Source organism: Poromitra crassiceps (genome assembly GCF_964638095.1).
Source record: "Poromitra crassiceps genome assembly, chromosome: 4".
Lineage (NCBI taxonomy): Eukaryota > Metazoa > Chordata > Actinopteri > Beryciformes > Melamphaidae > Poromitra > Poromitra crassiceps.
In genome coordinates this window covers 11,144,160-11,156,064 of record NC_139626.1, presented here as the reverse complement: position 1 = coordinate 11,156,064, position 11,905 = coordinate 11,144,160, and the positions used below count along the sequence as shown (strand labels likewise).

Sequence of the window (11,905 nt, the reverse complement as noted above, 5' to 3'; positions counted from 1 at the left end):
GGTAGGAGAGTTAAAAGAAGGAGCCTCGTTTGAACTGGTGGCTAATGTAGTCAGGATGGAATGTGTCACTCACTCTATTGCACGTTGATGACTAAGGGCAGTTTCAGCTGTAAGCAGTCTGTGATTTATGGACACCGAGTGAACTCTTGTAAGCAAAAGCCAGCTCGGAGTTCAGAGCACCAACTGGGCCCTTTTTTGGCTACAGCTCGCCTGGCCTTTTCTTTCCATTCATGCCAAAGTATTTCGCACGGCAATTAGCTCCGTCCTCATTTGGGTTTGCGGTCCCAAAGGGTTAGCGAAGCCATTCATCATCCTCAGCGCTCGGAGCTACACGCAGCCTCCGTCTCAGGTACTTTTTTTTTTGTAAACAGTCATTGGCCTGGCAGAGAGCAGCGCGCTCATTACCCAACGGGGGGAGACGATACAGTAGTTTTGAGCTTCGGCCATCCGTTCATCTGTCATGCGCTTTTCTTCCATCTGTCACGCGCTTTTCTTTTTTCTCTACAGGTGTGAAGGCGAAAGGGAAATGTCATTTCACATGGCTCATTTGTCATAATGGTAACTGCGTAGCTGGAGTGAATGGAGTGTTGACAACGTGGCCCCTCGTCGTTTTTCAGGCGGTCAGCTGCTTTAGATTTGAGCGTTGGAGTGTATAGGATGGACCTTCCCCCCCACCCCCCAAAATAAATAAATAAAATAAAATAAACATTCTGTACACTGCTAATGAGGAGTACACTTCAAGGAAAAATGATGTTATATATATTTTTTAGCTCATTAATAATATTGAATTTTCAGCAAGCAAAATTTATGGCGCCTTTTAATAGGCGACTTGACATTTAGCACATGTTTACACAGATACAGATGTAAGATAAGTAACCTCCGTTAGAGGGCGCATTAAAGAAACTGTCCGTGTTTTATGTTGATTTATACCCCGAGTTATATTGAAGCATAAGTGCTGGCTCCACTAGAACTATTTATATGGCTTCCAAATGCCTGCGGGCCGTCATTAATACACATATTTGAGCAGGCGGAGCCATAAACATACGCTGGATACATTTTTGTGTTCTTAACCGCAGCATCTACAGACTGAGGCAGCCGGGGACATAATTGAGCTACAGTATGTGAAATGTTCCCCCCTTCTATTTTCAGATCTATCCGCAGAGACCCATTACTTTTACAAAGAGCTTTCCAGCCCGATTCCGTCTCCGTCATGCGTTGGACCGATCTATTGCGGTGTCTGTCGCTAGTATGTCTATATCAATCAGAATTAAGGAATTAGATTAAGCTGTGTGGTTTCCCCCCTCATCCCACCCCCCACTCATAGTCCTTAAGTGGAGTCACACTACAGCGTGGGCCCAGGGGTTACGGGGAGTATCAGAGCGGACTAATTGTCAAGGTTATGTCTCAGGCGCATGATTGATGTGGGGCCAGGCTGTTTTTGTCAGCCTGTCAGGTGGCGGGAATGTTTAATGTTCTCATTATTGGTTTGCTCTGTTGTGTATATTTCTCTGTCAGCGCCGCCGAGCCCGTCTGAACTGCCAGAGCACTTCAAAGGCCCGCGGGTCATCCGTCTTCCTCCCCGACGCGCTGAATGTTCTGCCTCAGCTGAGTGCCGGTGATTTGTTCTGACTTGAGAGCCAGCTGACAGACAGACAGGTCTCCTATCAAAAAGAAAGAACACTGCGCTCCACCCGTTTCCCGTTTGTCGTGCGCTGAATGCGTCGCCGCTCCCCGTAACGGAGGGGACAACTGTCACACAGTACGTACGTAGGCTGGCACCTGACAATTGTGTCATCTCACTAATATGCAGATGGGGATGACTTTTAAGTAATTTTTTTAATGTCTGTCTTCTTCTTTAGGTTCTGGTGTCATAGACACTCACAGGTCACCATCTGTTGCAGTGGGGGGGACCACCGCTGGAGAGGGATCACGATATCAAGGCGCGTTTTCATATTCATCGTTAGACCCGGGCCCGTTTTGCCGTGTGCTGATGATGGCAGAGAGCATCATGGGAAGCGTGCAGCTGATGGCTACAATGGCGTGTCTCGCACACACACAGAGAGAGAGGTGAGACGCGAGACTAACAACAAGAGGGAGAGGGAAATTAAATCCCAAATCTCAATTCTTTTTCCCAGGCCCCCTTGACAAGATGGATTGTTTTCTGCTGATCTAATTCTGGATCATAAGAAAACAGCGCATTTGTCTTGAAGAGAAACGATGTGCCACATGGTGGCAGATGGACATTTTTTTGAACGCTGAAAAAGATGAAAGAGAAAGTGTGCTCCTCAGGCCTCATCACGAGCTGCAGATTACTCTGTCTATTTAACCAGATGGCAGTGGCCCTCCTGTATATTAATGAACAGCAGTCTGTTATATTTGACTTAGGTAAGTGAAATGTCCATCACCTGTAATGGTCTGCCAGCTGGCATTATGCATTTTGCACCACTTTGGCTCCAAGTGGAATTTTTCATTTGCTCCATTATTGTCGGAGCATTTGTCTTTCCTGCTCTTTTCCATCATTGTGAATATTTCTCCACCGGGAAGGAACGTCACCAAGTTGTGTCCACAGCTAATTTCCTCCCATAGGTCAAGGCAATAATTCTGGCAGTAAAACTGTCGCACTGGGCGGAGCGCACAAGTTCGATAGTAACTTGATGAAGTTAGCCTGCCGACATCACTGCAAACACCGCAATATGTTAACAAACCTAATTATATAGGAAGGGAGGGATAGATTGTTGCCGACGGCTGCAGGAATATCTGGTAAGTTTAACTCATTGATACCTGATGCAGCATTTGCGTGTATATCCCTCATTTGTGTGCGTATCCCTTTAACGCGGTTCGCGGTCTTAAAGGGATACACACACAAATGCTGCATCAGGTATCAATGGGTTAAGACAGAGGAGCTTGCATGGCCTCCCTTTTTAGTTAACTTTATTACTGTATTAGTCTACATGTCATCTGTTTGTTTGTTTGTTTGTTTTTTATCAAGTTTTTGGAACCCTTCTCAATTGTGCTTGGCCAATTCCCCTGCTGTCCCGGTTGTTGCTCCTCCCCCTCTGCCGATCTGGAGAGAGTTATAGACTAGCACATGCTTCCTCCGATACATGTGCAGTTGCCAGCAGCTTCTTTTAACCTGACAGCGAGGAGTTTCACCGGCAGGATGTAGCGCGTGGGAGGATCACGCTATCCCTCCCCCCCCCCCCCCCCCCCCCCCCCCCCCAGTTCCGCTCCCCCTCAAGCAGACACCCCGACCGACCAGAGGAGGCGCTATAGTGCAGCGACCAGGATACATACCCATAATCCGGCTTCCCATCTGCAAGACACGGCCCAATTGTGGCTGTATGGCAGCCCCCCGACCAAGCCGGAGGCAACGCCGGGGGCTCGAACCTGCGACCCGCGTGTTCGTTCGGTGGGCAGGGAATCTACCGCTGCACCTCCCAGACGCCCAGTCTACATGCAATCTGTTTCCTTATGAAGGGATTTCATTTGTTGATGACTATTTCAGTTGGATTTCCTCATGGGGGCAGCCTGCTTAGTGTAGTTAAGACTAATACGCCGAAGAAACTGATTGTCTTTGTCTCACATATGTCAGTCTGAAGGAACTGCTGGAAACTCAAAGAGGCAATGAACACATGCTCGCCAGCCCCAGGACCCAGAAAACCCCCTCCATGAATACGCCAAGCCTCATTTTAGACCAACAGCGGGGTGGGGGGGGTTGGGGACGTAACGTTTGGCCGCGCTTCCCGACCGGAGAGCACGGACAGCGGGCGAGCACAATGCCAGCATGTCATACATTTAAATACGGTGAAATTAAAGGCTGTTTACTGTTCTTGGAGGACATTCATCTTACTCAACGTTGGGTCTGCTTCTTGCAAAGTTGTCAGTAAGAGCTTCCACATGCCAAGACGGAGGGGAAGGGAGAAGTCGGGGTTATCAGAGGAGGGTTTTCATAGCGTGTATTCACTCAAGTCTGTAGTTAATTAGCCACCTCCACACAATGAGGGCAGGAGTCATTAATCACGCGGGGGCCCCCTAGCAGTAGTCGGCTCACTGTGAGCAAGACGTCGGGAGACAAAAAGTTTGCCCCCCTATGACGGACTTCAAAAATGGCCCCCGTCAGTGGTGTGTAAATGATAGGGCATGTCGAGTGCTGACAGACAAGGGCCCACTGTTTCACTCACTGTTGCTCTTTCCTTCGCTCTTTGTGTTGACAGACTCTCTTCAAGGGGAAATTCCCCCTTCTCTCCGTTCCCCATTGGCTTGCATGTAATTCAAGAAGACACGCCTACTTTACTGCCAACGCATTGGCTACACACACACACACTCTATCTCTTTATCAGTGTTGGGCAAGTTCCTTTCAAAATGTAATACACTACATATTACTAGGTACTTTCAATTGAAAGTAATAAGTTACTTTACAATATTACTCTCTGTGTAGAGTAACTCCTTATTTATTACACTACTTTTGCATTACTTTCACCAAAATAACTGCAGTAGCAGAATAACATCTCCGCCCTGGAATCTGCCCGAAAAATTATTTCAACCGTCTTGAAGTCAGTGTAAACAATCCAGAATTCTAAATGTTAACCTTTTCCTTTGTTATTGTCATCTATAGTGGGTATTTGCATAATAACACACAATTTGATTAGGAAATGATTGGATCTTTGTGCTTTGATAAAAAACATTTTTTTTTTACTTAATTTGTAACTTGTGATACTTGACAAAGTAACTGGTATAATATTACTGAAATCCTATTGCTAATAAGTTGTATTACGGAGTTGCTGCTAAAAGTAATGTATTACATGTAATAAACTTTTGTAATGAGTTACCCCCAAACACTACTGTTTATTATCTGTGTCAAGGTAAGCATGGTATAGCAAACTCGTTCCCTTCATGTTATGCTGCCTAACTAAATATTGCGACTAGTTTGAGGGAGGGAGGGTGAGACTTGTTCGAGGTGTGTGTGTGTGTGTGTGTGTGTGTGTGTGTGTGTGTGTGTGTGTGTGTGTGTGTGTGTGTGTGTGTGTGGGTGGGTGGGTGGGTGGGTGGGTGGGTGGTGGGGGTGTGTGTGTGTGTGTGTGTGTGTGTGATGTCAAAAGCAGCTTGAACTTTGTATTCATAAGGTTTACTTTGCTTGTCAAAGGGAGGAAATGATGGATTGATGATAAATACGGGGCCTGTTTGGAGAAGCAAAGCCGTTCTCCTGCAAAAATAAACCAGCGTGTTTCTCGGGATGATGGAAGACACACTTCCCAGTTGATTGAACGTGCAAAAGGTCGTCTATTTTTCCTTGTTGGATCTGTAAACACTGATCCGCCTGCCTTTCCAGAGTACATAAGCATTGCGGACGGTTTATTCAAACCACCAAAAAGTTTATGCAACAACTGGGAATCTCTTGATTGGATCATTAATAGCGCTGACAAGACTGTGTTAAATTCATTATGTAGTTACAACATGTAGAACAACTGTATACAGCTTTGAAAACGACTTGATGTGTGGTGTTGATGTATAACTAGGGATGCATGATATATCGGCAGTCATATCAGTATCGGCCGATGTTAGTCAGTTTTTTAATATGTACTGTAGGTATCGGTCCGATGAGCAAAATAACAGCAATGTTAATATCGGTTATCGTATTGGCCAACATTTTCATATTGAGAGGAAATGATGCACTAAATCTATGATTTGTTTTTTTCCCCCTCAATTGTTTTGGAAATAAAGACATTACTTTTTCAAATTCACATGTGATTTTCAGTATGTACAACATTTGATTATCATAGCAACTTGTTTTTATACAGATCATATCGACATAGTTAAATATCGTTTTATCGGCCAGAACAGCAGTGTTAATATCGGTTATTTCATATCGGTGCATCCCTAGTATAAACACATCAACCCATGTAGCAGCGAGTACGAAGCCGGTTCTACTCCGCTTCTGTACATCTCTGTGGCCGTTTGGAGGTGTCGGGGCGTTTCCAGGAGTAGCTTCAGGGTTCAGCTCTCAGTGTGGCGCCGATGGATGTCCACTGCCTTCAACAATAACAGCCCCGGCCCTCAGACGGCGCAGCAACACATGGCATGCAGCTGTGCAGGAGTGATGGGCGCGCCGTGACGCGTACGTACACACACGGCGTTGTGAAACGTGCGCAAGCGGTCAGAAGTCTTGCTCGCGCTGCAGTTCAAAGCGGAACAGGTGGCCGCCCCCGGTGATTCAGCACGGAGTCACAGAGCCGTCCCATCGCTCACGGCCCGTCGGCGTTTTGACATTGGGAACATGTGGGGAAGAGATTTCTCTGTTGCTAGTATGAGATGGATAGGCTTTAGCATGTATGTGAGGTCACTGAGTCCACTGAGGGAGGCAATGCAGGAAGCAGAGATGCACCCACGTTAGGGCTGGCTGATATAGACAAAATCAAATATTAGAGATGTCCGATATTGTCGGCCCGCCGATATTATCGGCCAATATTAGCATAAAAATGTAATATCGGAAAATATCGGTATCGGTTTTTATGCCGATAATGACACAACTTTAACACGACATGCACATCTACATCAAACTCTTGAAGTGGTTTTCTTATTTTGCACAGATGTTTGCATTTGGAAAGTCTTGTTGCATTTATGAATGCATCCAGTGGGGCATCACAATAAAAGTAGGCATAATGTGTTAATTCCACGACAGGAGATATGTGATGTCGTTACCTGAAATTAGTTTTGGTGAAAAAATGTCTGCATATATTGGTATCGGTTGATATCGGAATCGGAAATGGAGAGTTGGACAATATCGGCAAAAAAGCCAATATTGGACATCCCTATCAAATATATATATATTTCTCTTTACCAAATACCTCGATATGGACATTGCGATAATATAGTAGGGATGACTGTTGCTTTCACACAATATTTACACAATGAGATTTTTGGTAAATAATCATCAGTAATGTGGATAAGTTCAGAAAATCACATCACTTTACTGTAATGCAGCCCTTAAAAGCAGGAAAAGACTTATTTCATATCATTACGATATCCAAAATCTAAGATATCTAGTCTCATATCACGATATCGATATCATATCGATATATTGCCCAGCCCTGTATACTAATGCAAAAAATACTACTATAAAATCCCAATACTTTTAATAATTGACACACTAATTAAATAGGTAGCCTATATAACTTAATGTGTATTTCCATGTCACACATTAATACAACTGTGTGACATCATGTTCAATAGTGTTAATCCAATGTATTCCCATCATATTCATGTGCTGTTAGTCAATGAAAGAACGAGGCATCCAAGCTGGCTTCATGGCTGACTGGGCTGGCTGCAGTGGTGACTTGTTATTACTATCATTGAGCTATGTTTAGGACTAGTCTCCAGAAAGGGAGGGGTGGATTTGATGAATATGACATCTGACCGTTAACGATGGTGATTTTATGGCTTGAGAATAGCATGATTGACTGAGAGCGGCTAATGACGTTGTTGGCTTGATTGAGTTGATTTGTTTTAAGGGGCTGATTAAATTCTGAGGCCTTGCTGTATTTCATGCTCTCTGGCTCTATGGCTTCATTACAGCAATCACAGAAGCTGTGGACGTGTCCCACGTCAGGTGTCATCATCGCTCACTGTGCACGTGCACGTGCGCACTTATATCACTTGCCCATTTGTCCTTGTTAATGAAATGATAATCCATGACCTCATAATGAAACGATAATCCATGACCTCATAATGAAACGATAATCCATGACCTCATGAGAAAGAGAGAATTCAACATTCTGTGATAAGTCCCACAGACGCTGCATCCATGTGTGAAATACAAGACAGGCACACACACACACACACACACACACACACACACACTCGCTCTCTCTCTCTCACATAGCCTATGCACCAAAATGTTTGAGCTTATTGTAAACCTAAATTGACTCAATAAAAGACATGCTGATTGTGATGAAGAAGCCTCTCTCATTTAAGATATTGTCATTTAAATATAAAACCTAAGTATTTTTCTTTCTTTCTAAAATTCAGTAACTGGCTCTTTGTACATGAAACGAATTGTCAGTTTGATCTGTAACACCAAAACATAAAATACAAAACAGACGTTATATTGTTGGCTCAGTGCAAATGGTGTTAGATTTTACTGTCACTATTCCCAATAAAAGAATATAACCTCTAGACGGAGTTGTGTCTGCTTGAGCATCTAATAATAATAAAAATTTAAAAAACATACATGAGGTTAATTAAAGCTGAACTCCATAACTGTAGGCTATGCATTGCAGCTTCATTGCAGCCAAATGTCCCAACGTCCAAGAGGAAAAACAAAATATGAGAATAATCTCCTCAAAGTTGTTTCATAACCTGGGCATTGTAAATGTTTACAGTCTATCATTGTAAACTGCGAGATGTTTATGTCTATCTTAATGGTAAGATAATATCAGAGGGTTTAATTGATGACTGGGTTTATGTATAATTGTAGCTAACTACTAATAGGGGTGTGTTTACATCTTGCCTATAATTAAAAAATAGTATGCCTATAAATAGACCCAGGGCTGCCCCAAGTTTCAGAAGTGACACGTGTGTAAAACGGGCTTCATGAAACGGGCGGAAGGCCACAGCAGCACCACAAAGTCAATCAATGACAATTTTGAAGACGCTCCGTTGTGGAATTGATTTTCCACATCCATCATTCTGGCATATCCCTCACAACAGACGGCGATAACCCGTCCATGTAAGCCATCATTAAACTCACTTTTGAAAGACTCCTAACACTTGTCTATTCAGCAGAAAGCAGCAAATCTATACCAAATATTAAACTATAGGAATATAAGCCCCATACAATCTGAGGGGGGAAAAAAAGGTTTCAATACACAGCATAACTCAATAACCTGTCCCATGTAAAATAATGCACATTGAGTCTTTTGAAAGTTATATTATAATTAATTTTTATTTTAGTCACGCTTGGAGCTATCGCAAATAAATACATCGATCCCCACATGGATCCCGTCCCTGCATGAAGTACAATATAAAACTCATTGGGCCTAAATCTGCTTTTTATAAACGTTATGTGTATAATGATCTGTCTCTACTGGTACCCTAAGGCCGATGCTGTGGTCAGTCTTTGTCCATACAGGGCGTACGGGGAGTAATAGGGGCCAGTGGCTGCAGGCACCGGCACCGGGCCTCCGGGAGCCGGCAGTGGGCTCTTTGAATACGGGTGATAGCGACTGCTCAGTCCCAGGGGGTGATGCGGGCCGCGCAGGGCCAGCGCGCCGGGGCTGCCCGGGCCCCCGTTCGGAGGCATATGCATGTGGCAGGCCATGGCGGCGGCGGCGGCGGCGTTGGCCAGCGATGACGACCCCGGGTAGCCCGAGATCAACTTCTCCGTCCCGACAAAGGCCGTGTGAGTCCGCAAGTGGCCGAGCAGCTCCTCGGAGGAAGAAAAGCGCTTGTCGCACGGTCCGTTCGCAGACACCCAGTTGCACACGTGCGGCAGCGGGTCGTTGGGGAGCATAAAGCCATAGGGGTACAACGGGTGCCCGCCGAAAGAGGGCGCCGAGGCGTGGACACTGTGCAACGGGTGCGTCGGGTACATGAGCTGGTATCCAGATTTGAGCGCAGCGGCAGCCGCAGAGTCATGGGCGCAGTTGGCGCTGGCTTGGGACAAATGGCTGGCGCAGTGGTAGCTCAGGCAGTACGGGTCTCTGCATAGGCTGGCAGACATTAGAGACGGGGGTGAAGCTCCGGCTAAGGGACTGCCTGCCTTACTGCATCCAAGCGAGCTGGCGAATTGTGCGCTTAAAAGGTGGCTGCTGGATTTGGTGGGGTCCAGAGTCATTCCATGAGGGAGGAACTGTTGGTGATAACCATAGGCACCTGCTAAACTTCCAGGGTAGGAAATACCAGCAGGAGGCAAGGGGAAAACTGTGTGGCCAGGTTTGTAGGGGGAAACAGGGGCCACCAGTCCAGACCCGAGGACGGAGGACGACGACGATACAGATATTGAGTCTGATGTAATGGTCTTGGACCCAGATGTGCTCTCCTGGTGCTGGTTTGCATCAGAGTTAATCCCACTTATCCTATGGCTACCATTGTTTTCCGTTGAACTGGTTTTATTGCTATCAGACTCCTTCTTGTCCTCCTTGTCCCCCGCTTTGCCTTCAGACGGCAGTGGTGAGATGGAGGTGCAGGAGCTAGGGCTGCCTGTCCTGGGTGTGAATGGCTGGCAGGTGGCGCTAGGCACTCGGAAACTAGTTTTATCTCCACTGAGGCTGCTGCTGCTCGAGTCCTTCTTCTCTGACGATTTGTTGTAGGGTTTGAAGCTAGACTTGTCTTCAGCTCCGATGTCACTCATTTTCAGCGGCCCGGATTTCGTCTCCTTGTCACTAGATCCATTTGAGGTTCCAGACGACAGTTTGGAGGAAGACGGTGGGTCCGGTTTGCCAATCTGAGAGCATGTTTGAGCCAAAAGAGCCAGGGGACTTTTCTTGGCATCCAGCTGTGGAACAGGGCAACACACAGTTAATGCAAATTCATACAAACACTTGACCATATTGTGTTTTTTTTCTTGTTTTTGTTATGGCAAATACGGGCATATGACCATTACGCGCATTTTACGCATTGCGCATAAACTTGTCTCAGAGTGAAAGTCTATAATAACACACAGCGGACTGGCTGCATACACACCCGCGCTGTTTCGCATTAGATTGGAGATAGGATGAACATTTCCACACATTCAAAATGACATATACAGACATGGGCGTCAATTATGTCAAGGCAATGGGCACTCCGCCATGCCTCAATCTAAGTGATTCCGAATTGTGTAGTTTTCTATCATTATAATGGGGGGCAATGATCCATTATAACTAGTCAGAAAACTATCTGGAAGGCATAGCTATCAGAAATTGACACGGAGATGATTCCGTAATGTTCCCTCCAGCAGTTGAATAATTTGCCACACTGCCTAAATAGGCCTATATAATCCTATCGATATCTTGTTTAATAGTCATCACTTTCCCCAGAAATGTTGCCGATAAAGGCGGGTTGGAAGTTTTGGTGCCAAATGATGAGATGCAGGGACTTTGCGATAGCTCGAGTTTTTGGGAATCGACGCCCGGGCAAGTGTGTAACGTTACAAGCGTTTTCACACAAATTGGCACCGGTTCACCGCAGTTTTCATCACAGCGCTTACCTCGATAGGACTGATAGGGGTGGACGGTAAAGGCTGAAGGTACTCCGGGTGTAAAATGTGTCCTGACCGAGCCGTCAACATTTTCAAAACCTTGATGGGAAGACGACTGGCTTGTCGCTCAGGGTGTGCGGGAGAGACGGAGTGGTGAAAGGAGGATAGCTGGCCGATCTTTACTGCGCCCTTCTCCCCCGAGGAGCCGCTCCTCTCCCAGGCTGGATTCGTGCTATTTCTCAGGACAGAGACCGTGGGCGATGTGATCATGACCCAATTCTCGTGGAAATGGTTGAAAAACACATGTGTGGGGTAAAGCGCAAAAACCAAGTCAAAGCGTCATGCAGTTTAAAAAAAAGACTTTCGCCCCGAGGTTACAGCAATAGCGTTAAATCCTTAAGAGCGACGCGGAATGTCTGCAGAATCCGTGCGTCGTTATCACAGCCGCGACCGTGTGGCTTCATCCCCGGCTCTGTCGCTCTGACAGTGTGGCTGCGGGTCCGAGAGCAGCCTTGGTATACGTAGGAAGAAACCAAGAAACACTCCCCCTCCCCTCCGGCAGCATCTGAATTAGTCCCGAGATCACAGCCTTTGCCGCCTTCCAATCAAAATGAGACCCCGAGGTGATCGGAGGGTTGAGGGAATGTGACGTTACCTCCTCACGCGGGCGTGTATTTCAATATTTCACACGTAAACATAACCGAGCGCTTTTTGTTTTGACTTTTTATA

At 45.8% G+C, this 11,905-nt stretch overlaps 1 protein-coding gene across 1 annotated transcript; it reads right to left on the bottom strand.

The window, feature by feature from the left end:
* Nucleotides 1-8,956: 8,956 nt before the first annotated feature.
* On the bottom strand, nt 8,957-11,637 carry LOC310774449 (zinc finger protein 503-like). Its single transcript, XM_083634520.1, has 2 exons — nt 11,186-11,637; nt 8,957-10,492 (listed from the first exon to the last, which is right to left on the bottom strand). Exons 1-2 carry the CDS (start codon nt 11,444-11,446, stop codon nt 9,080-9,082), a joined length of 1,674 nt encoding a protein of 557 aa, XP_083490646.1. The 5' UTR covers nt 11,447-11,637; the 3' UTR covers nt 8,957-9,079.
* Between the last annotated feature and the right edge of the window lie 268 nt (nt 11,638-11,905).

Excerpts from the sequence above, each read along its gene's own strand:
- LOC310774449 (XM_083634520.1), bottom strand. The coding sequence starts at position 11,446 with ATGATCACATCGCCCACGGTCTCTGTCCTGAGAAATAGCACGAATCCA. Across the intron at positions 10,493-11,185 it reads CCCCTATCAGTCCTATCGAG|CTGGATGCCAAGAAAAGTCC; the intron begins GTAAGCGCTGTG and ends CCTGTTCCACAG.